General features: G+C 42.1%; 1 protein-coding gene across 1 annotated transcript in view; it reads right to left on the bottom strand.

Moving 5' to 3' along the window:
* Positions 1-24,537, bottom strand: part of LOC148338840 (uncharacterized) — a 32,023-nt gene that overhangs the window by 5,119 nt on the left and 2,367 nt on the right. Inside the window, exons 11-73 of the mRNA XM_088293508.1 lie at positions 23,427-23,644; positions 23,278-23,342; positions 23,026-23,195; positions 22,578-22,795; positions 22,429-22,493; positions 22,177-22,346; positions 21,723-21,940; positions 21,574-21,638; positions 21,322-21,491; positions 20,868-21,085; positions 20,719-20,783; positions 20,467-20,636; positions 20,019-20,236; positions 19,870-19,934; positions 19,618-19,787; positions 19,170-19,387; positions 19,021-19,085; positions 18,769-18,938; positions 18,321-18,538; positions 18,172-18,236; positions 17,920-18,089; positions 17,472-17,689; positions 17,323-17,387; positions 17,071-17,240; positions 16,623-16,840; positions 16,474-16,538; positions 16,222-16,391; positions 15,768-15,985; positions 15,619-15,683; positions 15,367-15,536; positions 14,919-15,136; positions 14,770-14,834; positions 14,518-14,687; positions 14,064-14,281; positions 13,915-13,979; positions 13,663-13,832; positions 13,215-13,432; positions 13,066-13,130; positions 12,814-12,983; positions 12,366-12,583; positions 12,217-12,281; positions 11,965-12,134; positions 10,493-10,710; positions 10,344-10,408; positions 10,092-10,261; positions 9,638-9,855; positions 9,489-9,553; positions 9,237-9,406; positions 8,783-9,000; positions 8,634-8,698; positions 8,382-8,551; positions 7,934-8,151; positions 7,785-7,849; positions 7,533-7,702; positions 7,050-7,273; positions 6,372-6,436; positions 6,123-6,289; positions 5,715-6,041; positions 4,138-4,724; positions 1,021-1,085; positions 769-938; positions 582-677; positions 46-161 (exon numbers count right to left, since the gene is read on the bottom strand). Coding sequence (XP_088149634.1) covers positions 46-161; positions 582-677; positions 769-938; positions 1,021-1,085; positions 4,138-4,724; positions 5,715-6,041; positions 6,123-6,289; positions 6,372-6,436; positions 7,050-7,273; positions 7,533-7,702; positions 7,785-7,849; positions 7,934-8,151; positions 8,382-8,551; positions 8,634-8,698; positions 8,783-9,000; positions 9,237-9,406; positions 9,489-9,553; positions 9,638-9,855; positions 10,092-10,261; positions 10,344-10,408; positions 10,493-10,710; positions 11,965-12,134; positions 12,217-12,281; positions 12,366-12,583; positions 12,814-12,983; positions 13,066-13,130; positions 13,215-13,432; positions 13,663-13,832; positions 13,915-13,979; positions 14,064-14,281; positions 14,518-14,687; positions 14,770-14,834; positions 14,919-15,136; positions 15,367-15,536; positions 15,619-15,683; positions 15,768-15,985; positions 16,222-16,391; positions 16,474-16,538; positions 16,623-16,840; positions 17,071-17,240; positions 17,323-17,387; positions 17,472-17,689; positions 17,920-18,089; positions 18,172-18,236; positions 18,321-18,538; positions 18,769-18,938; positions 19,021-19,085; positions 19,170-19,387; positions 19,618-19,787; positions 19,870-19,934; positions 20,019-20,236; positions 20,467-20,636; positions 20,719-20,783; positions 20,868-21,085; positions 21,322-21,491; positions 21,574-21,638; positions 21,723-21,940; positions 22,177-22,346; positions 22,429-22,493; positions 22,578-22,795; positions 23,026-23,195; positions 23,278-23,342; positions 23,427-23,644 — 9,971 coding nt within the window. The remainder of the gene's footprint in view (positions 1-45; positions 162-581; positions 678-768; positions 939-1,020; positions 1,086-4,137; positions 4,725-5,714; positions 6,042-6,122; positions 6,290-6,371; positions 6,437-7,049; positions 7,274-7,532; positions 7,703-7,784; positions 7,850-7,933; positions 8,152-8,381; positions 8,552-8,633; positions 8,699-8,782; positions 9,001-9,236; positions 9,407-9,488; positions 9,554-9,637; positions 9,856-10,091; positions 10,262-10,343; positions 10,409-10,492; positions 10,711-11,964; positions 12,135-12,216; positions 12,282-12,365; positions 12,584-12,813; positions 12,984-13,065; positions 13,131-13,214; positions 13,433-13,662; positions 13,833-13,914; positions 13,980-14,063; positions 14,282-14,517; positions 14,688-14,769; positions 14,835-14,918; positions 15,137-15,366; positions 15,537-15,618; positions 15,684-15,767; positions 15,986-16,221; positions 16,392-16,473; positions 16,539-16,622; positions 16,841-17,070; positions 17,241-17,322; positions 17,388-17,471; positions 17,690-17,919; positions 18,090-18,171; positions 18,237-18,320; positions 18,539-18,768; positions 18,939-19,020; positions 19,086-19,169; positions 19,388-19,617; positions 19,788-19,869; positions 19,935-20,018; positions 20,237-20,466; positions 20,637-20,718; positions 20,784-20,867; positions 21,086-21,321; positions 21,492-21,573; positions 21,639-21,722; positions 21,941-22,176; positions 22,347-22,428; positions 22,494-22,577; positions 22,796-23,025; positions 23,196-23,277; positions 23,343-23,426; positions 23,645-24,537) is intronic.

The following is a 24,537-nucleotide window of genomic DNA, read 5'->3' as shown; positions in this document are numbered from 1 at the left end:
AGTTGTAGGGACATGGGTGATGGTTGGCACTTGAGTTGAAGGGACGTGGGTGGTGGTTGGCGCTTGAGTTGTAGGGACATGGGTGGTGGTTGGCCCTTGAGTTGTAGGGACATGGGTGGTGGTTGGCCCTTGAGTTGTAGGGACATGGGTGGTGGTTGGCACTTGAGTTGAAGGGACGTGGGTGGTGGTTGGCGCTTGAGTTGTAGGGACAAGGGTGGGGGTTGGCCCTTGAGTGGTAGGCATATCGGTAGTGATTGGCTCTTGACTTGCAGGGACATGGGTGGTGGTTGGACCTTGAGTTGTAGGGGCATGGGTTGTGGTTGGCTCATCAGTGGGGGCTGGCCCTTGAGTGGTGGTTGGCCCTTGAGTTGCTGGGACAAGGGTGGGGGTTAGCCCTTGAGTGGTAGGGATATCGGTAGTGATTGGCCCTTGAGTTGTAGGGACATAGGTGGTGGTTGGCCCTTGAGTTGTAGGGACATAGGTGGTGGTTGGCCCTTGAGTTGCAGGGACATGGGTGGTGGTTGGCTGATCAGTGGGGGCTGGCCCCTGAGTGGTGCTTGGCCCTTGAGTTGTTGGCCCACGGCTGATGGTTGGCTGTTGAGTGGTGGGGACATGGGTGACTGTTGGCACATCTGTCGGTGATGGCTCTTCAGTTGTTGTAGTTTCTGATGCTTTGGCTGTTTAAAAAAAAATAATTGACAACAACAAAACGTTTCATTAATGCTAACTGAAGATAATTTGGTGGTGATTACAGAGGTCTTAACTTACAAATGACTGCAATTGAGTCTGGAGCAAAAGTGAGCGGGAAATTGTTGATGCTACTGTTCACAGCTTGTACCAATGTCTCAACGACAACATCAGCTTCTGGGATATGATCAGTCGGTGCCGAATTGTTGAACTCCAGGTCCATTTCGACTTTTGTGTTTTCCTTCTGTGGACTAAAAATATAATCAAAGATTATGTATTCAGACGGGAGAACAAGTTGAAATTGCCACATGCTTCCTGTATTTAAAATATTACCTAAATCCATTAATGATGGTCCGAATGAAAATGGTTCCAAATTCTTGCAAGAAGATCTGGTCACACTATAATAAGAATCAGTTCACTTCAGTTAAAGTAAGTGATCACAGAAAATGGTTGCATTAGCTCAATATGTCATGAAACAGTCTATCCATCCATCCATTTTCATATGTACATGTGAGTTCGGGTGACAGGGGCCTCAGTCTAACCATAGAGGTATAGACTTCCCAGTCTCCAGCTCAACTGGGGACAACCCAGCCCCCAGGCATTTTCACAGTTGAACGTGCCGGGAATACAACTCCAGTATGCTTACGTGTTGCCTCAGCCTCCTCTAGATCTAACAAAGAGTGGGAAAAATGGGCACCCTCTACACCAATGTGGTGCATGGACATTCTAGCCATAAAGATACAGAACCCGTGACAGAGGTCAGCCACCACAGAGTCCAACTAAAAGTTTTTGCCTGTAATTAAAACACCTTAAATCTTTACGCACCATTGATACCACTTGTGTTTCAAGTTCTTTGTATTGTTCACTGCTCTGATTTTTCAATTCTTTCACAAAAGTTTCTTCCAGAGTGCCTTCAATAGACACGACTCGTGATGGAACTGAGATGACTGCAGTTGTCTGAGTTGTTGATTCATCAGTAGTTGTAAATTCATCCAGTGTTGATCCGTCAGTAGTAGTTCCTGATTTGTTAGTAATGGTTGTTGATTTGTCAATTGAAGTTGTAGAGTTTTCTGTCGTAGCTGTTGATTTGTCAATAGTTGTCGCTCGTTCTTCAGTCGTTATTTTAGCAGTTGTTGATTTGTCGATATTAGTTGATTTTTCATCAGTAGTCAATTTGTCGGTTGTTGCTGATTCATCAAAAGTTGCTGACGAGCCGTCAACAGTTGTTGGTCTGTCAACACCAGTCAATTCGTCAGTAGTTGCGGTTGACTCATCATTTGTAGTTGTTGATTTGTCCGTAGTAGTTGGTCCTTCAGAAGGTGTTGGTTTATCAATAGTTTCTGTTGATACGTCAAGCGTAGCTGTGGATTTGCTAATAGATTCTGTTGGCTTGTCAATAGTTGTTGATATGTAAGTAGTAGCTGATGATACAGCAATAGTTGTCGATTCTTCAGTAGTTGTAGTTGATTCGTCAGTAGTTATTGTCAGTTTGTCGATAGTTGTCGGTTCAACAGGAGTTGTTGATTTGTAAGTCGTTGTCGATTCGTCAGTAGTTGTTGGTGATTCATCAATATTTGTCCGTTTGTCGATAGTTGTTGATTTGTCAGCAGTTGTAGATTGGACAGCAGTTGTCGGTTCGGCAGGAATTGTTGATTTGTGAGTGGTAGCTGTTGATACAGAAATATTTTTTGTTGATTTGTCAGTAGCTGTGGTAAATTCCTCAACAGTTGTCAATTTGTCAGTAGTTGTTGTCAATTTGGCAGTAGTTGTTGATTTGCTAGTAATAGTTGTTGATACAGCAATAGTCTTTGTTGATTCGTCAACGGTTATTGTTGATCTTTCAACAGTTGTTGATCCTTCAACAGCAGTTTTGTTTTTAGTTACTGAATTGTCCGTTGTAGCTGTTGACTTGTCAACAGTCACTGTTGGTTCATCAACAGATCCTGTCGATCCATCGATAGCAGCCGTAGTTGATTTGTGAACAGCAGTTGTTGATCTGTCAAATACAGTTGTTGATGCATCGACAGAAGTAGTTAATTCAGCAAGAGTTGTTGATTTGTCATTAGTTGTCACTTGTTGTTCAGTAGTTATTTTATCAGTTGTTGATTTGTCAAAATTAGTTGATGATTCATCAGTAGTCAATTTGTCAGTTAGTGTTGTCGATACATCAGCAATTGTTGATGATTTGTCAACAGTTGACGATTTGTCAGCATTTGTAGACGATCCCTCAACACTTGTTGATTTGTCAACAGCAGCCGATTCGTCAATAGTTGCGGTTGATTCATCGGTAATGCTTGTTGATATATCCGTAGTAGTTGTTGGTCCTTCAGAAGGTGTTGGTTCATCAATATTTTTTGTTGATATGTCAAGCGTAGCTGTGGATTTGCCAATAGATTCTGTTGACTTGTCAATAGTTGAGATGTAAGTAGTAGCTGACAATACAGCAATAGTTGTCAATTCGTCAGTCGTTGTAGATTCGTCAGTAGTTGTCTGTTTGTCGATAGTTGATGATTTGTCAGCAGTTGATTGGGCAGCAGTTGTCGGTTCGGCAGGAGTTGTTGATTTGTACGTGGTAGCTGTTGATACAGGAATATTTTTTGTTGATTTGTCAGTAGTTGTTGTCAATTCCTCAACAGTTGTTGATTTGTCAGTAGTTGTTGTCAATTCGGCAGGAGTTGTTGATTTGCTTGTAATAGTTGTTGATACATCAATAGTCTTTGTTGATTCATCAACTGTTATTGTTGATCGTTCAACAGTTGTTGATCCTTCAACAGCAGTTTTGTTTTTAGTTACTGAATTGTCCGTTGTGGCTGTTGACTTGTCAACAGTTCCTGTTGGTTCATCAACAGATTCTGTCGATCCATCGATATCAGCCGTAGTTGATTTGTGAACAGCAGTTGTTGATCTGTCAAATACAGTTGTTGATGCATCGACAGAAATAGTTGATTCAGCAAGAGTTGTTGATTTGTCATCGGCATACGTTGATTTGTCAATAGTTGTCACTTGTTGTTCAGTAGTTATAATATCAGTTGTTGATTTGTCAAAATTAGTTGATTCATCACTAGTCAACTTGTCAGTCGGTGTTGTCGATTCATCAGCAATTGTTGATGATTTGTCAACAGCAGCCGATTCGTCAATAGTTGCGGTTGATTCATCTGTAATGCTTGTTGATTTATCCGTAGTAGTTGTTGGTCCTTCAGAAGGTGTTGGTCCATCAATAGTTTCTGTTGATATGTCAAGCGTAGCTGTGGATTCGCCAATAGATTTAGTTGAATTGTCAATAGTTGTTGATATGTAAGTTGTAGCTGATGACACAGCAATAGTTGCTGTTGTTGATTCGTCAGAAGTTGTCAGTTTGTCGATAATTGTTGATTTAGCAGCTTTTGTTGATTGGGCAGCAGCTGTCGATTCAGCAGGAGTTGTTGATATGTAAGTAGTAGCTGTTGATACAGCAATAATTTTTGTTGCTGTGTCAGTAGTTGTTGTCAATTCCCTAGCAGTCGTTGATTTGTCAGTAGTTGTCAACTCGTCAGTAGTAATTAATTTGTCAGTAGTTGTTGGGGACTTGTCAATTACAATTGTTGCACTAACAACAGCTGTTGAGTCATCAAAAGAACTTGTTGATTCATCAATAGTAGTTGATGCATCAACAAAGGGTGTTGATTCTTCAACGGTTATTGTGGATTTGCCAATTGTAGTTGTTGGTCTGGCAGTAGCTGCTGTTGATTTGTCAAAAGTAGTTAATTTGTCAGTAGTTCTTGATCCGTCAAATACAATTGTTGATCCAACAACAGCTGTTGATTTGTCAATGGCAGTTGTTGATTCGTCAGTAGTTGCTGTTGGTTTATTAGTAGTTGCTTTTGATTTGTCAGTAGTTGATTTGTCGATTGTTAATGTTGATTTGTCAAGAGTAGTTGATTCGTCAATTGTTGTAGATTTGTCGATCGTTAATGTTGATTTGTCATCAGTAGTTATGTCAATAGAAGTTGATTTGTCAATTGTCGATCCGTCAACTTCAATTGTTGATCCAACAACAACTGTTGATACATCAAAATAACTTGTTGATTCATCAATACCAGTCGAGCCACCAACACCAGTTGTTGATCCAATGACAGCTGTCGATTTGTCAATAGTAGTTGATTCTTTAGTAGTCGTCGTTGATTCATCAAGAACAGTCGGTCCGTTGACAGCACTTGTTGATTCACCAACAGTAACTGTTGATTCAGCAATAGTTGTTGATTTGACAACAGCTGTTGATGTGTCAATAGTGGTTGAGCCATCAACTGCCGTTGATCTATTGACATCAATTGTTGATGCATCAACAAGAGGGGTTGATTCATCAACAGTAATTGTGAATTCATCTATAGTAGTTATTTTGTCAGTATTCACTGTTGATTCAAAATGAGTTGTTAATTTGTCAATAACGGTTATTGATTCATCACTAGTGGCTGTTGGTTTGTCAAAAGTAGTTGATTCATCAAGAGTAGTTGATCCATCAACAGCTGTTGTTGATTTGTCAAAAGCAATTGTTGACGCATCAGCAGGAGTTGCTGAGTTCCCAATAGGAGCAGTTGATTCATCAAGAGTAAGTCTTGATTCCTCGGTTATTGCTGTTGTTTCGTCACTAGCAGTTGATTTGTCAGCACTTGTTAATCTGTCAAATTCAATTGTTGATCCATCATCACCCGTTTGAACATTAACAGTAGTTGATTGGTCAATAGCTGTTGACCTGTCAACGATAATTGTTGAGTCAACAACTGTTGCTTGGTCAATAGTTGTTGTTGATCTATTAACAACTGTCGGTCGGTCAAAAGTAGTTGTTGATTCATCAAGAGTAGTTGACCTATCAATGACAGTTGTTGATTTGTCGATTGGAGTTGAGGACTCTTCAATTGTAGTTATTTTGGCAATTGTAGTTGTTGATTCATCAACACTTGCCGTTGACTTGTCAAAGGGAGTTGATTGAACAACAGTAGTTGATTTTTCATTTGCTGGTGTTGATTCAGTGACTTCAGTTGTTGATCCACCAACAGTTGTTGGTCCGGCAGTAGGAGTTCTTAATTTATCAACAACTGTTGATCCATCAACATCCGTTGTAGATCCGTCAACAGCAATTGTTGATGCATCAAAAAGAAGTGTTGATTTGTCAATATTGGCTGTCGATATATCAAAGGTAGTTGTTGATTTGTCAATAGTCTCCGTTGAGTCGTCAATCGATGTTAGTTTGTCAGCAGTTAAACTGTCAACAGTTGTCTTAGGTCTTGTTAGTTCATGAGTTGTAAGTCCACGAGTTGTTGACATAGGACTGTTTGTTGTTGAAGATTCCTGAGTTGTTGTTGTTGTTGTTTCTGTAGCTAAATTGAAAACAAAAGGAAAGATTAGTAAATAACTTCTGAAACAATGTTGAAAGAAGAGAATGTGAAATTTTGACTTACAAATTACAACAACAGAGTCTGGGTCCAAAGTGAGGTGGAAATTGTTGTTGGGACTCTTTACAGCTTGTACCAATGTTTCTACAACCACAGCAGCTTCTGGGATTGGAGCGGATATTGTATTGTTGAACTCCAGGTCCACTTCTACTTCAGTGTTTTCCGTTTGTTGACTTGAATGGAAAAAGTAAGGAGTAAGGAGTCAAGTCTGGATTATGAAACAGGACCAGACAGTTCATATAGTTCCAATATTACCGAAATCCAATAACAATGGTGCGGATGAAAATAGTCCCAAATGCTTGGAAGAAGATAAAGTCACACTGGAAGTAGAATCAAAATTCACAACAAATGAGCAACAGTTAGTGCTTCATTTTAAGAGAATTATTGCATTAAATCAGGTGACCCTCCAAAAATAAATACCTTCTTGTAGTTTATGGGTTTGATTGGCAAAAGGATCCTATGACCTATGTATGCTTTCAAAGGCTAAATTCCCCTAGTTCTTTCTCCCAAGGTCAAGTGGTCATTGCAAACAGGCAGACAAAGAGTGCTTCAAAAGACTTACAGAATCATCCATACAGACAGACTGTAATACGCCCAGACACGGAACAACCGGAACCCTACCATGGGGAGAGGGCTGGGCTCAGATCCCCACACAGGATCCCCAGCCTGCTCCAACTGCAAGGAACGCGCAGGGAAGACCTACAACACTCTGTAAGGGCAATGTCTTAAAGCGGCCCTGGAAGCAGCTTTGTGTATCCCCCTGTTAGACCAAGAATCTGGGTCTGGAGACAGGGAAGTATGGGCTTCCCTACTTAGTCTGCTGCACGCTTGATGCAAACTCAAATATTTTGAGGAAATCAGTTTGATGAATGGATGGATGGATAGATGAGCTCATAACATTGAACTAATGTATTCACTTAAATAGATACCCACCATTGATACTACTTGTGTTTCAAGTTCTTTGTATTGTACACTGCTGCGATTGTTCAATACTTCCACAAAAGGTTCCAGCAGAGTGGCTTGAACAGATACAACTGGTGTGGGAACTGAGATGACTGTAGTTGTTGTCCGGTGGGTCGTTGTTGATGATGAGTCATTAGCGCTTGTGGTTATGCCAAGGGAAGGCGTTGGTCCTTGGGTGGTTTTCGTTAGTTTTGCTGTTTCGGTGAAAGTCATTTAAAAGAATAGATCAATGTTTTGACAATGGCATTGAAAAAAAAGAATATAGAAATGACTATGAATTCATGGAAACGTGCATTGTCCCTCAAGGCAAGCAGAAGAAGGTTGATGTACAAATGAGGCCGTGAGACGGAGTTCTGCAGAACACCATTAGTTGTGAAAGTGATGCTGAATGTGGTCAATATGATTCGACCGAAATCGGTTGAAATCTGAAGGAGAGAATATTGCATGACTTACAAGTGGCTGTAATCGAGTCTGGATCAAGAATGAGGTTGAAAGTGTTGTTCGGACTAGTCACAGCGTCCACCAATACTTCTTGGACCACATCGGGTTCAGGGATAGCTCCAGCCGGTGCCGAAATGTTGAACTGCAGTTCCACGTCTACTTGCGTGTTTCCCATTTCTGGCCTTGAATGTCAAGAGTGCATTATTTATTTGAAATGGGCGTCATTTAAATGGTCGTACACAAGTCATTTCTTTCAAATCTTACCGAAATCCAAGGACAATAGTGCCAAAGAAAATGGAACCAAACGTTTGGAAAAAGATGAAGTCACACTGTAAGAGGAATCAAACTTAAGACAACATGATCAATTGAGAGATTCCTCAAATTCAGATTGTTTCAACATTGCTTGTACGCACCATTGTTACCACTTGTGTTTCAAGTTCTTTGTATTGTACGCTGCTGGGGTTTTTTAATTCTTCCTCAAAAGGTTTCATCAAAGTGGCTTCAACAAACACAGCTGGTGGGGGAACTACGATGGCAGTAGTCGCTTGGGTTGTTGCTGGTGGTGAGCCGTTAGCAGTCGTTGTTAAGCCAAGAGAGGGTGTGGGTCCTTGGGTGGTTGTCGGTAGTTTTGCTGTTTTGGTGAAAGGAATTTTAAGGAATGGATCAATATTGGTTTGGACAATGGCTTTATTGTTTTATTTTGCCCCAATTAAATGTTAATAAAGCAAATAAGTCTCTGAACCAATGTGGCCCCCAGAGCTCTGCGGAACACCATTAGTTGTGAAAGTACTGCTGAATGTGGTCTACATGCTATGACCGAAATCAGTTGACATCTGAAGGAGTAAATTTTGCATTACTTACAAGTGGCTGTAATCGAGTCTGGATCAAGAACGAGGTTGAAAGTGTTGTTCGGACTAGTCACAGCGTCCACCAATACTTCTGTGACCACATCGGGTTCAGGGATAGCGCCAGCAGGTGCCGAAATGTTGAACTGCAGTTCCACGTCGACTTGCGTGTTTCCCATTTCTGGCCTTGAATGTCAAGAGTGCATTATTTATTTGAAATGGGCGTCATTTAAATGGTCGTACACAAGTCCTTTATTTCAAATCTTACCGAAATCCAAGGACGATAGTGCCAAAGAAAATGGAACCAAACGTTTGGAAGAAGATGAAGTCACACTGTAAGAGGAATCAAACCTTAGATTTCATGATCAATTGAGAGAATCCCCAAATTCAGATTGTTTCAACATTGCTTGTACGCACCATTGTTACCACTTGTGTTTCAAGTTCTTTGTATTGTTCGCTGCTGGGGTTTTTTAATTCTTCCTCAAAAGGTTTCATCAAAGTGGCTTCAACAAACACAGCTGGTGGGGGAACTACGATGGCAGTCGTCGCTTGGGTTGTTGCTGGTGGGGAGCCTTCAGCAGTTGTTGTTAAGCCAAGAGAAGTTGTGGGTCCTTGGGTGGTTGTCGGTAGTTTTGCTGTTTTGGTGAAAGGAATTTTAAGAAATGGATCAATATTGGTTTGGACAATGGCATTATTGTTTTGTTTTACCCTAATTAAATATTAATGAAGCAGAAATAAGTCCATGAACCAATGAGGCCTTCAGATTGTGCTCTGCGGAACACCATTAAATATGAAAGTAATGCAGAATGTGGTCTACATGGTATGAGCGAAATCAGTTGACATCTGAAGGAGAGAATGTTGCATTACTTACAAGTGGCTGTAATCGAGTCTGGATCAAGAACGAGGTTGAAAGTGTTGTTCGGACTGGTCACAGCGTCCACCAATACTTCTGTGACCGCTTCGGGTTCAGGGATAGCTCCAGCCGGTGCCGAAATGTTGAACTGCAGTTCCACGTCGACTTGCGTGTTTCCCAATTCTGGCCTTGAATGTCAAGAGTGAATTATTTATTTTAAATGGGTGTTATTTAAATTGTGGTACACGGGTCATTTATTTCAAATCTTACCGAAATCCAAGGACGATAGTGCCAAAGAAAATGGAACCAAACGTTTGGAAGAAGATGAAGTCACACTGTAAGAGGAATCAAACCTTAGATTTCATGATCAATTGAGAGAATCCCCAAATTCAGATTGTTTCAACATTGCTTGTACGCACCATTGTTACCACTTGTGTTTCAAGTTCTTTGTATTGTTCGCTGCTGGGATTGTTCAATGCTTCCTCAAAAGGTTTCATCAAAGTGGCTTCAACAAACACAGCTGGTGGGGGAACTACGATGGCAGTAGTCGCTTGGGTTGTTGCTGGTGGTGAGCCGTTAGCAGTCGTTGTTAAGCCAAGAGAGGGTGTGGGTCCTTGGGTGGTTGTCGGTAGTTTTGCTGTTTTGGTAAAAAGAATTTAAAGGAATGGATCAATATTGGTTTGGACAACGCTTTTATTGTTTTATTTTCCCCCAATTAAATGTTAATTAAGAATACACAAGTCCATGAACCAATGAGGCCCTGAGAATGAGCTCTGCGGAACACCATTAGTTGTGAAAGTAATGCTGAATGTGGTCTACATGGTATGACCGAAATCAGTTGACAGCCGAAGGAGAGAATGTTGCATTACTTACAAGTGGCTGTAATCGAGTCTGGATCAAGAACGAGGTTGAAAGTGTTGTTCGGACTGGTCACAGCGTCGACCAATACTTCTGTGACCGCTTCGGGTTCAGGGATAGCTCCAGCCGGGGCCGAAATGTTGAACTGCAGTTCCACGTCGACTTGCGTGTTTCCCAATTCTGGCCTTGAATGTCAAGAGTGCATTATTTATTTGAAATGGGCGTCATTTGAATCGTGGTACATGGGTCATTTATTTCAAATCTTACCGAAATCCAAGGACGATAGTGCCAAAGAAAATGGAACCAAACGTTTGGAAGAAGATGAAGTCACACTGTAAGAGGAATCAAACCTTAGATTTCATGATCAATTGAGAGAATCCCCAAATTCAGATAGTTTCAACATTGCTTGTACGCACCATTGTTACCACTTGTGTTTCAAGTTCTTTGTATTGTGTGCTGCTGGGATTGTTCAATGCTTCCTCAAAAGGTTTCATCAAAGTAGCTTCAACAAACACAGCTGGTGGGGGAACTACGATGGCAGTAGTCGCTTCGGTCGTTGCTGGTGGTGTGCCGTTAGCAGTCGTTGTTAAACCAAGAGAAGGTGTTGGTCCTTGGGTGGTTGTCTGTTGTTTTGCTGTTTTGGTGAAAGGAATTTTAAGAAATGGATCAATATTGGTTTGGACAATGGCTTTATTGTTTTATTTTGCCCCAATTAAATGTTAATAAAGCATACAGTAATACCCCGGTTATCGCGGTTAATGGGGACCGAGACCACCCGCGAAAACTGAAAATCCGCGAAGTAGCGGCGCACCTTCAAAAAATAAATAAATAAATAAAAAAAATAAAATAAAATACTTATATATATACTTCGCACCTATATATATATATATATATATATATATATATACGGGTAGAGAGAGAGAGAGTGAAATTCATGTTATAACAAAAAAAAAAATTATTATTAAAACTTATTATTTTTTTATTCCCCAGCCATTATTTTTGTATTTATTCAATTACCTCTTTTTGTACTTATTTATTCACTTCGACTTTTACCTGCTGGAACGCCGTCCGGTGTGCTCTGTGAAATGAAAGGTGGCATTTTTCATTTATTTATTTATTCATTCATAACTGACAGCCTCGCGCTCCCCTCATGCCCGGGCGGAAGGTGTTCCTCTTCGGCTTAACTACCACGCACGCCGGCCCGACTCCTCCGGAGCTCTCGCACGGTCTCGAACGAAACGAAATGTCGCCGCGCGAGTTCCCGGGCGGAAGTTGTTCCTCTTCGGCTTAACTGCCACGCACGGCGGCCGGTCTCCTCCGGAGCTCTCGCACGGAGCGAAATGTCGCCCCGCAAGTGCCCGGGCGGAAGTTGTTCCTCTTCGGCTTAACTGCCACGCACGCCGGCCGGTCTCCTCCGGAGCTCTCGCACGGAGCGAAATGTCGCCCCGCTAGTGCCCGGGCGGAAGTTGTTCCTCTTCGGCTTAACTGCCACGCACGCCGGCCTCCTCCGGAGCTCTGGTACGGTCCGAACCGCGCAAAACATCGCCCCAAATCGTGTCCGGGGGAACGTGCTCTTCTTCGTCCACTCTCTTCTTCGTCCACTCTCCTCTTCGGCGCACGCCGGCCGTCTAACCGCTCCAGCGCCCCCTCGTGCCGCTCGGCGAAACTACAATGCCCCCGAATATTTTTTAGACCCGCGAAGCACTGAAGCCGCGAAAGGGTAACCGCGAAGTAGCGGGGTAATACTGTACTTAAGTCCATGAACAAATGAGGCGCTGAGACTGTGCTCTGCGGAACACCATTAGTTATGAAAGTACTGCTGAATGTGGTCAATATGATACGACCGATTTGAGTTGACATCTGAAGGAGAGAATATTGCATTACTTACAAGTGGCTTTAATAGTTTCTGGATCAAGAACGAGGTTGAAAGTATTGTTCGGACTGGTCACAGCGTCGACCAATACTTCTGTGACCGCTTCGGGTTCAGGGATAGCTCCAGCCGGTGCCGAAATATTGAACTGCAGTTCCACGTCGACTTGCGTGTTTCCCATTTCTGGCCTTGAATGTCAAGAGTGCATTATTTATTTGAAATGGGCGTCATTTGAATCGTGGTACATGGGTCATTTATCTCAAATCTTACCGAAATCCAAGGACAATAGTGCCAAAGAAAATGGAACCAAACGTTTGGAAAAAGATGAAGTCACACTGTAAGAGGAATCAAACTTAAGACAACATGATCAATTGAGAGATTCCTCAAATTCAGATTGTTTCAACATTGCTTGTACGCACCATTGTTACCACTTGTGTTTCAAGTTCTTTGTATTGTACGCTGCTGGGATTGTTCAATTCTTCCTCAAAAGGTTTCATCAAAGTGGCTTCAACAAACACAGCTGGTGGGGGAACTACGATGGCAGTAGTCGCTTGGGTTGTTGCTGGTGGTGAGCCGTTAGCAGTCGTTGTTAAACCAAGAGAAGGTGTTGGTCCTTGGGTGGTTGTCGGTAGTTTTGCTGTTTTGGTGAAAGGAATTTTAAGGAATGGATCAATATTGGTTTGGACAATGGCTTTATTGTTTTATTTTGCCCCAATTAAATGTTAATAAAGCAGATAAGTCTCTGAACCAATGTGGCCCCCAGAGCTCTGCGGAACACCATTAGTTCTGAAAGTACTGCTGAATGTGGTCAATATGCTACGACCGAAATCAGTTGACATCTGAAGGAGAGAATATTGCATTACTTACTAGTGGCTGTAATCGAGTCTGGATCAAGAACGAGGTTGAAAGTATTGTTCGGACTGGTCACAGCGTCCACCAATACTTCTGTGACCGCTTCGGGTTCAGGGATAGCTCTAGCCGGGGCCGAAATGTTGAACTGCAGTTCCACGTCGACTTGCGTGTTTCCCAATTCTGGCCTTGAATGTCAAGAGTGAATTATTTATTTGAAATGGGTGTCATTTAAATTGTGGTACACGGGTCATTTCTTTCAAATCTTACCGAAATCCAAGGACGATAGTGCCAAAGAAAATGGAACCATACGTTTGGAAAAAGATGAAGTCACACTGTAAGAGGAATCAAACCTTAGATTTCATGATCAAGTGAGACAAACCCCAAATTCAGATTGTTTCAACATTGCTTGTACGCACCATTGTTACCACTTGTGTTTCAAGTTCTTTGTATTGTTCGCTGCTGGGATTGTTCAATTCTTCCTCAAAAGGTTTCATCAAAGTGGCTTCAACAAACACAGCTGGTGGGGGAACTACAATGGCAGTAGTCGCTTGGGTTGTTGCTGGTGGTGAGCCGTTAGCAGTCGTTGTTAAACCAAGAGAAGGTGTTGGTCCTTGGGTGGTTGTCGGTAGTTTTGCTGTTTTGGTGAAAGGAATTTTAAGGAATGGATCAATATTGGTTTGGACAATGGCTTTATTGTTTTATTTTGCCCCAATTAAATGTTAATAAAGCAGATAAGTCTATGAACCAATGTGGCCCCCAGAGCTCTGCGGAACACCATTAGTTCTGAAAGTACTGCTGAATGTGGTCAATATGATACGACCGAAATCAGTTGACATCTGAAGGAGAGAATGTTGCATTACTTACTAGTGGCTGTAATCGAGTCTGGATCAAGAACGAGGTTGAAAGTGTTGTTCGGACTGGTCACAGCGTCCACCAATACTTCTGTGACCACATCGGGTTCAGGGATAGCTCCGGCCGGTGCCGAAATGTTGAACTGCAGTTCCACGTCTACTTGCGTGTTTCCCATTTCTGGCCTTGAATGTCAAGAGTGCATTATTTATTTGAAATGGGCGTCATTTAAATGGTCGTACACAAGTCCTTGATTTCAAATCTTACCGAAATCCAAGGACAATAGTGCCAAAGAAAATGGAACCAAACGTTTGGAAGAAGATGAAGTCACACTGTAAGAGGAATCAAACCTTAGATTTCATGATCAATTGAGAGAATCCCCAAATTCAGATTGTTTCAACATTGCTTGTACGCACCATTGTTACCACTTGTGTTTCAAGTTCTTTGTATTGTTCGCTGCTGGGATTGTTCAATGCTTCCTCAAAAGGTTTCATCAAAGTGGCTTCAACAAACACAGCTGGTGGGGGAACTACGATGGCAGTCGTCGCTTGGGTTGTTGCTGGTGGGGAGCCTTCAGCAGTTGTTGTTAAGCCAAGAGAAGTTGTGGGTCCTTGGGTGGCTGTCGGTAGTTTTGCTGTTTTGGTGAAAGGAATTTTAAGAAATGGATCAATATTGGTTTGGACAATGGCATTATTGTTTTGTTTTACCCTAATTAAATATTAATGAAGCAGAAATAAGTCCATGAACCAATGAGGCCTTCAGATTGTGCTCTGCGGAACACCATTAAATATGAAAGTAATGCAGAATGTGGTCTACATGGTATGAGCGAAATCAGTTGACATCTGAAGGAGAGAATGTTGCATTACTTACTAGTGGCTGTAATCGAGTCTGGATCAAGAACGAGGTTGAAAGTGTTGTTCGGACTGGTCACAGCGTCCACCAATACTTCTGTGACCGCTTCGGGTTCAGGGATAGCTCCAGCCGGGGCCGAAATGTTGAACTGCAGTTCCACGTCGACTTGCGTGTTTCCCAATTCTGGCCTTGAATGTCAAGAGTGCATTATTTATTTGAAATGGGCGTCATTTAAATGGTCGTACACAAGTCCTTGATTTCAAATCTTACCGAAATCCAAGGACAATAGTGCCAAAGAAAATGGAACCAAACGTTTGGAAGAAGATGAAGTCACACTGTAAGAGGAATCAAACCTTAGATTTCATGATCAATTGAGAGAATCCCCAAATTCAGATAGTTTCAACATTGCTTGTACGCACCATTGTTACCACTTGTGTTTCAAGTTCTTTGTATTGTTCGCTGCTGGGATTGTTCAATGCTTCCTCAAAAGGTTTCATCAAAGTGGCTTCAACAAACACAGCTGGTGGGGGAACTACGATGGCAGTAGTCGCTTGGGTTGTTGCTGGTGGTGAGCCGTTAGCAGTCGTTGTTAAACCAAGAGAAGGTGTTGGTCCTTGGGTGGTTGTCGGTAGTTTTGCTGTTTTGGTGAAAGGAATTTTAAGGAATGGATCAATATTGGTTTGGACAATGGCTTTATTGTTTTATTTTGCCCCAATTAAATGTTAATAAAGCAGATAAGTCTCTGAACCAATGTGGCCCCCAGAGCTCTGCGGAACACCATTAGTTCTGAAAGTACTGCTGAATGTGGTCAATATGCTACGACCGAAATCAGTTGACATCTGAAGGAGAGAATATTGCATTACTTACTAGTGGCTGTAATCGAGTCTGGATCAAGAACGAGGTTGAAAGTATTGTTCGGACTGGTCACAGCGTCCACCAATACTTCTGTGACCGCTTCGGGTTCAGGGATAGCTCTAGCCGGGGCCGAAATGTTGAACTGCAGTTCCACGTCGACTTGCGTGTTTCCCAATTCTGGCCTTGAATGTCAAGAGTGAATTATTTATTTGAAATGGGTGTCATTTAAATTGTGGTACACGGGTCATTTCTTTCAAATCTTACCGAAATCCAAGGACGATAGTGCCAAAGAAAATGGAACCATACGTTTGGAAAAAGATGAAGTCACACTGTAAGAGGAATCAAACCTTAGATTTCATGATCAAGTGAGACAAACCCCAAATTCAGATTGTTTCAACATTGCTTGTACGCACCATTGTTACCACTTGTGTTTCAAGTTCTTTGTATTGTTCGCTGCTGGGATTGTTCAATGCTTCCTCAAAAGGTTTCATCAAAGTGGCTTCAACAAACACAGCTGGTGGGGGAACTACGATGGCAGTCGTCGCTTGGGTTGTTGCTGGTGGGGAGCCTTCAGCAGTTGTTGTTAAGCCAAGAGAAGTTGTGGATCCTTGGGTGGCTGTCGGTAGTTTTGCTGTTTTGGTGAAAGGAATTTTAAGAAATGGATCAATATTGGTTTGGACAATGGCATTATTGTTTTGTTTTACCCTAATTAAATATTAATGAAGCAGAAATAAGTCCATGAACCAATGAGGCCTTCAGATTGTGCTCTGCGGAACACCATTAGTTCTGAAAGTACTGCTGAATGTGGTCAATATGATACGACCGAAATCAGTTGACATCTGAAGGAGAGAATGTTGCATTACTTACTAGTGGCTGCAATCGAGTCTGGATCAAGAACGAGGTTGAAAGTATTGTTCGGACTGGTCACAGCGTCCACCAATACTTCTGTGACCGCTTCGGGTTCAGGGATAGCTCCGGCCGGTGCCGAAATGTTGAACTGCAGTTCCACGTCTACTTGCGTGTTTCCCATTTCTGGCCTTGAATGTCAAGAGTGCATTATTTATTTGAAATGGGCGTCATTTAAATTGTCGTACACAAGTCCTTGATTTCAAATCTTACCGAAATCCAAGGACGATAGTGCCAAAGAAAATGGAACCAAAAGTTTGGAAGAAGATGACGTCACACTGTAAGAGGAATAGAACCTTAGATTTCATGATCAATTGAGACAATCCCCAAATTCAGATTGTTTCAACATTGCTTGTACGCACCATTGTTACCACTTGTGTTTCAAGTTCTTTGTATTGTACGCTGCTGGGATTGTTCAAGCCTTCCTCAAAAGGTTTCATCAAAGTGGCTTCAACAAACACAGCTGGTGGGGGAACTGCGATGGGAGTAGTTGCTTGGGTCGTTGCTGGTGGTGAGCTGTTAGCAGTTGCTGTTAAACCAAGAGAAGGTGTGGGTCCTTGGGTGGTTGTCGGTAGTTTTGCTGTTTTGGTGAAAGGAATTTTAAGGAATGGATCAATATTGGTTTGGACAATGGCTTTATTGTTTTATTTTGCCCCAATTAAATGTTAATAAAGCAAATAAGTCTCTGAACCAATGTGGCCCCCAGAGCTCTGCGGAACACCATTAGTTGTGAAAGTACTGCTGAATGTGGTCTACATGCTATGACCGAAATCAGTTGACATCTGAAGGAGTAAATTTTGCATTACTTACTAGTGGCTGTAATCGAGTCTGGATCAAGAACGAGGTTGAAAGTGTTGTTCGGACTAGTCACAGCGTCCACCAATACTTCTGTGACCACATCGGGTTCAGGGATAGCGCCAGCAGGTGCCGAAATGTTGAACTGCAGTTCCACGTCGACTTGCGTGTTTCCCATTTCTGGCCTTGAATGTCAAGAGTGCATTATTTATTTGAAATGGGCGTTATTTAAATGGTCGTACACAAGTCCTTGATTTCAAATCTTACCGAAATCCAAGGACAATAGTGCCAAAGAAAATGGAACCAAACGTTTGGAAGAAGATGAAGTCACACTGTAAGAGGAATCAAACCTTAGATTTCATGATCAATTGAGAGAATCCCCAAATTCAGATAGTTTCAACATTGCTTGTACGCACCATTGTTACCACTTGTGTTTCAAGTTCTTTGTATTGTACGCTGCTGGGATTGTTCAAGGCTTCCTCAAAAGGTTTCATCAAAGTGGCTTCAACAACCACAGCTGGTGGGGGAACTACGATGGCAGTAGTCGCTTCGGTCGTTGCTGGTGGTGTGCCGTTAGCAGTCGTTGTTAAACCAAGAGAAGGTGTTGGTCCTTGGGTGGTTGTCGGTAGTTTTGCTGTTATGGTGAAAGGAATTTTAAGGAATGGATCAATATTGGTTTGGACAATGGCTTTATTGTTTTATTTTGCCCCAATTAAATGTTAATAAAGCAGATAAGTCTATGAACCAATGTGGCCCCCAGAGCTCTGCAGAACACCATTAGTTATGAAAGTACTGCTGAATGTGGTCTACATGCTATGACCGAAATCAGTTGACATCTGAAGGAGAGAATGTTGCATTACTTACTAGTGGCTGTAATCGAGTCTGGATCAAGAACGAGGTTGAAAGTGTTGTTCGGACTGGTCACAGCGTCCACCAATACTTCTGTGACCGCTTCGGGTTCAGGGATAGCTCCAGCCGGGGCCGAAATGTTGAACTGCAGTTCCACGTCGACTTGCGTGTTTCCCAATTCTGGCCTTGAATGTCAAGAGTGAATTATTTATTTGAAATGGGTGTCATTTAAATTGTGGTACACGGGTCATTTCTTTCAAATCTTACCGAAATCCAAGGACGATAGTGCCAAAGAAAATGGAACCATACGTTTGGAAAAAGATGAAGTCACACTGTAAGAGGAATCAAACCTTAGATTTCATGATCAATTGAGAGAATCCCCAAATTCAGATTGTTTCAACATTGCTTGTACGCACCATTGTTACCACTTGTGTTTCAAGTTCTTTGTATTGTACGCTGCTGGGATTGTTCAAGCCTTCCTCAAAAGGTTTCATCAAAGTGGCTTCAACAAACACAGCTGGTGGGGGAACTGCGATGGGAGTAGTTGCTTGGGTCGTTGCTGGTGGTGAGCTGTTAGCAGTTGTTGTCAAGCCAAGAGAGGGTGTTGGTCCTTGGGTGGTTGTCGGTAGTTTTGCTGTTTTGGTGAAAGGAATTTTCAGAAATGGATCAATATTGGTTTGGACAACGCTTTTATTGTTTTATTTTGCCCCAATTAAATGTTAATAAAGCAGATAAGTCTCTGAACCAATGTGGCCCCCAGAGCTCTGCGGAACACCATTAGTTCTGAAAGTACTGCTGAATGTGGTCAATATGATACGACCGAAATCAGTTGACATCTGAAGGAGAGAATATTGCATTACTTACTAGTGGCTGTAATCGAGTCTGGATCAAGAACGAGGTTGAAAGTATTGTTCGGACTGGTCACAGCGTCCACCAATACTTCTGTGACCGCTTCGGGTTCAGGGATAGCTCCAGCAGGTGCCGAAATGTTGAACTGCAGTTCCACGTCGACTTGCGTGTTTCCCATTTCTGGCCTTGAATGTCAAGAGTGCATGATTTATTTGAAATGGGCGTCATTTAAATTGTCGTACACAAGTCCTTGATTTCAAATCTTACCGAAATCCAAGGACGATAGTGCCAAAGAAAATGGAACCAAAAGTTTGGAAGAAGATGAAGTCACACTGTAAGAGGAATAGAACCTTAGATTTCATGATCAATTGAGACAATCCCCAAATTCAGATTGTTTCAACATTGCTTGTACGCACCATTGTTACCACTTGTGTTTCAAGTTCTTTGTATTGTTCGCTGCTGGGATTGTTCAAGCCTTCCTCAAAAGGTTTCATCAAAGTGGCTTCAACAAACACAGCTGGTGGGGGAACTGCGATGGGAGTAGTTGCTTGGGTCGTTGCTGGTGGTGAGCTGTTAGCAGTTGTTGTCAAGCCAAGAGAGGGTGTTGGTCCTTGGGTGGTTGTCGGTAGTTTTGCTGTTTTGGTGAAAGGAATTTTAAGGAATGGATCAATATTGGTTTGGACAATGGCTTTATTGTTTTATTTTGCCCCAATTAAATGTTAATAAAGCAAATAAGTCTATGAACCAATGTGGCCCCCAGAGCTCTGCGGAACACCATTAGTTGTGAAAGTACTGCTGAATGTGGTCTACATGCTATGACCGAAATCAGTTGACATCTGAAGGAGTAAATTTTGCATTACTTACAAGTGGCTTTAATAGTTTCTGGATCAAGAACGAGGTTGAAAGTGTTGTTCGGACTAGTCACAGCGTCCACCAATACTTCTGTGACCACATCGGGTTCAGGGATAGCTCCAGCCGGGGCCGAAATGTTGAACTGCAGTTCCACGTCTACTTGCGTGTTTCCCATTTCTGGCCTTGAATGTCAAGAGTGCATTATTTATTTGAAATGAGTTTATTTTAAATTGTCGTACTCAAGTCCTTGATTTCAAATCTTACCGAAATCCAAGGACGATAGTGCCAAAGAAAATGGAACCAAACGTTTGGAAGAAGATGAAGTCACACTGTAAGAGGAAACAAACCTTAGATTTCATGATCAAGTTAGAGAATCCCCAAATTCAGATAATTTCAACATTGCTTGTACGCACCATTGTTACCACTTGTGTTTCAAGTTCTTTGTATTGTACGCTGCTGGGATTGTTCAATTCTTCCTCAAAAGGTTTCATCAAAGTGGCTTCAACAAACACAGCTGGTGGGGGAACTACGATGGGAGTAGTCGCTGCGGTCGTTGCTGGTGGTGTGCCGTTAGCAGTCGTTGTTAAACCAAGAGAAGGTGTTGGTCCTTGGGTGGTTGTCGGTAGTTTTGCTGTTTTGGTGAAAGGAATTTTCAGAAATGGATCAATATTGGTTCTGACAATGGCTTTATTGTTTTGTTTTACCCTAATTAAATGTTAATAAAGCAGATAAGTCTATGAACCAATGTGGCTCCCAGAGCTCTGCGGAACACCTCTAGTTCTGAAAGTACTGCTGAATGTGGTCAATATGATACGACCGAAATCAGTTGACATCTGAAGGAGAGAATATTGCATTACTTACTAGTGGCTGTAATCGAGTCTGGATCAAGAACGAGGTTGAAAGTGTTGTTCGGACTGGTCACAGCGTCCACCAATACTTCTGTGACCGCTTCGGGTTCAGGGATAGCTCCAGCCGGGGCCGAAATGTTGAACTGCAGTTCCACGTCGACTTGCGTGTTTCCCATTTCTGGCCTTGAATGTCAAGACTGAATTATTTATTTGAAATGGACGTCATTTAAATCGTGGTACACGGGTCATTTCTTTCAAATCTTACCGAAATCCAAGGACAATAGTGCCAAAGAAAATGGAACCAAACGTTTGGAAAAAGATGAAGTCACACTGTAAGAGGAATCAAACTTAAGACAACATGATCAATTGAGAGATTCCTCAAATTCAGATTGTTTCAACATTGCTTGTACGCACCATTGTTACCACTTGTGTTTCAAGTTCTTTGTATTGTTCGCTGCTGGGATTGTTCAATGCTTCCTCAAAAGGTTTCATCAAAGTTGCTTCAACAAACACAGCTGGTGGGGGAACTACGATGGCAGTCGTCGCTTGGGTTGTTGCTGGTGGGGAGCCTTCAGCAGTTGTTGTTAAACCAAGAGAAGTTGTGGGTCCTTGGGTGGTTGTCGGTAGTTTTGCTGTTTTGGTGAAAGGAATTTAAAGGAATGGATCAATATTGGTTTGGACAATGGCTTTATTGTTTTATTTTGCCCCAATTAAATGTTAATGAAGCCTACGCAAGTCCATGAACGAATGAGGCCCTGAGACTGAGCTCTGCGGAACACCATTAAATATGAAAGTAATGCAGAATGTGGTCTACATGGTATTAGCGAAATCAGTTGACATCTGAAGGAGAGAATGTTGCATTACTTACAAGTGGCTGTAATCGAGTCTGGATCAAGAACGAGGTTGAAAGTGTTGTTCGGACTGGTCACAGCGTCCACCAATACTTCTGTGACCGCTTCGGGTTCAGGGATAGCTCCAGCAGGTGCCGAAATGTTGAACTGCAGTTCCACGTCGACTTGCGTGTTTCCCATTTCTGGCCTTGAATGTCAAGAGTGAATTATTTATTTTAAATGGGCGTCATTTAAATGGTCGTTCACAAGTCCTTGATTTCAAATCTTACCGAAATCCAAGGACGATAGTGCCAAAGAAAATGGAACCAAACGTTTGGAAGAAGATGAAGTCACACTGTAAGAGGAATCAAACCTTAGATTTCATGATCAATTGAGAGAATCCCCAAATTCAGATAGTTTCAACATTGCTTGTACGCACCATTGTTACCACTTGTGTTTCAAGTTCTTTGTATTGTGTGCTGCTGGGATTGTTCAATGCTTCCTCAAAAGGTTTCATCAAAGTAGCTTCAACAAACACAGCTGGTGGGGGAACTACGATGGCAGTAGTCGCTTCGGTCGTTGCTGGTGGTGTGCCGTTAGCAGTCGTTGTTAAGCCAAGAGAAGGTGTTGGTCCTTGGGTGGTTGTCAGTTGTTTTGCTGTTTTGGTGAAAGGAATTTTAAGAAATGGATCAATATTGGTTTGGACAATGGCATTATTGTTTTGTTTTACCCTAATTAAATATTAATGAAGCAGAAATAAGTCCATGAACCAATGAGGCCTTCAGATTGTGCTCTGCGGAACACCATTAAATACGAAAGTAATGCAGAATGTGGTCTACATGGTATGAGCGAAATCAGTTGACATCTGAAGGAGAGAATGTTGCATTACTTACAAGTGGCTGTAATCGAGTCTGGATCAAGAACGAGGTTGAAAGTGTTGTTCGGACTAGTCACAGCGTCCACCAATACTTCTATGACCACATCGGGTTCAGGGATAGCGCCAGCCGGGGCCGAAATGTTGAACTGCAGTTCCACGTCGACTTGCGTGTTTCCCAATTCTGGCCTTGAATGTCAAGAGTGAATTATTTATTTTAAATGAGTTTATTTTAAATTGTCGTACTCAAGTCCTTGATTTCAAATCTTACCGAAATCCAAGGACGATAGTGCCAAAGAAAATGGAACCAAACGTTTGGAAAAAGATGAAGTCACACTGTAAGAGGAATCAAACCTTAGATTTCATGATCAAGTGAGAGAATCCCCTAATTCAGATAGTTTCAACATTGCTTGTACGCACCATTGTTACCACTTGTGTTTCAAGTTCTTTGTATTGTTCGCTGCTGGGATTGTTCAATGCTTCCTCAAAAGGTTTCATCAAAGTGGCTTCAACAAACACAGCTGGTGGGGGAACTACGATGGGAGTAGTCGCTTGGGTCGTTGCTGGTGGTGTGCCGTTAGCAGTCGTTGTTAAACCAAGAGAAGGTGTTGGTCCTTGGGTGGTTGTCGGTAGTTTTGCTGTTTTGGTGAAAGGAATTTTAAGGAATGGATAAATATTGGTTTGGACAATGGCTTTATTGTTTTATTTTGCCCCAATTAAATGTTAATAAAGCAGATAAGTCTATGAACCAATGTGGCCCCCAGAGCTCTGCGGAACACCATTAGTTATGAAAGTACTGCTGAATGTGGTCTACATGCTATGACCGAAATCAGTTGACATCTGAAGGAGTAAATTTTGCATTACTTACTAGTGGCTGTAATCGAGTCTGGAACAAGAACGAGGTTGAAAGTGTTGTTCGGACTGGTCACAGCGTCCACCAATACTTCTGTGACCACATCGGGTTCAGGGATAGCTCCAGCCGGGGCCGAAATGTTGAACTGCAGTTCCACGTCGACTTGCGTGTTTCCCAATTCTGGCCTTGAATGTCAAGAGTGAATTATTTATTTTAAATGGGTGTTATTTAAATTGTGGTACACGGGTCATTTATTTCAAATCTTACCGAAATCCAAGGACGATAGTGCCAAAGAAAATGGAACCAAACGTTTGGAAGAAGATGAAGTCACACTGTAAGAGGAATCAAACCTTAGATTTCATGATCAAGTGAGACAAACCCCAAATTCAGATTGTTTCAACATTGCTTGTACGCACCATTGTTACCACTTGTGTTTCAAGTTCTTTGTATTGTACGCTGCTGGGATTGTTCAATTCTTCCTCAAAAGGTTTCATCAAAGTGGCTTCAACAAACACAGCTGGTGGGGGAACTACGATGGCAGTAGTCGCTTGGGTTGTTGCTGGTGGTGAGCCGTTAGCAGTCGTTGTTAAACCAAGAGAAGGTGTTGGTCCTTGGGTGGTTGTCTGTTGTTTTGCTGTTTTGGTGAAAGGAATTTTAAGAAATGGATCAATATTGGTTTGGACAATGGCATTATTGTTTTGTTTTACCCTTATTAAATATTAATGAAGCATACAGTAATACCCCGGTTATCGCGGTTAATGGGGACCGAGACCACCCGCGAAAACTGAAAATCCGCGAAGTAGCGGCGCACCTTCAAAAAAAAAATAAAAAAAAATACTTATATATATACTTCGCACCTATATATATATATATATATATATATATATATATATATATATAGGTGCGAAGTAGTGGCGCACCTTCAAAAATGCTTAAAAAAAAAAAATATATATATATATATATATATATATATATACGGGTAGAGAGAGAGAGAGTGAAATTCATGTTATAACAAAAAAAAAAAATTATTATTAAAACTTATTATTTTTTTATTCCCCAGCCATTATTTTTGTATTTATTCAATTACCTCTTTTTGTACTTATTTATTTACTTCGACTTTTACCTGCTGGAACGCTGTCCGGTGTGCCCTGTGAAATGAAAGGTGGCATTTTTCATTTATTTATTTATTCATTCATAACTGACAGCCTCGCGCTCCCCTCATGCCCGGGCGGAAGGTGTTCCTCTTCGGCTTAACTGCCACGCACGCCGGCCGGTCTCCTCCGGAGCTCTCGCACGGAGCGAAATGTCGCCCCGCTAGTGCCCGGGCGGAAGTTGTTCCTCTTCGGCTTAACTGCCACGCACGCCGGCCTCCTCCGGAGCTCTGGTACGGTCCGAACCGCGCAAAACATCGCCCCAAATCGTGTCCGGGGGAACGTGCTCTTCTTCGTCCACTCTCCTCTTCGGCGCACGCCGGCCGTCTAACTGCTCCAGCGCCCCCTCGTGCCTCTCGGCGAAACTACAATGCCC

Source organism: Idiotropiscis lumnitzeri, chromosome 4 (assembly GCF_059441095.1).
Source record: "Idiotropiscis lumnitzeri isolate Australia: NSW breed Sydney's pygmy pipehorse chromosome 4, RoL_Ilum_1.0, whole genome shotgun sequence".
In the NCBI taxonomy this organism is placed as follows: Eukaryota; Metazoa; Chordata; class Actinopteri; order Syngnathiformes; family Syngnathidae; genus Idiotropiscis; species Idiotropiscis lumnitzeri.
This window is presented reverse-complemented; position numbering and strand designations above follow the sequence as displayed.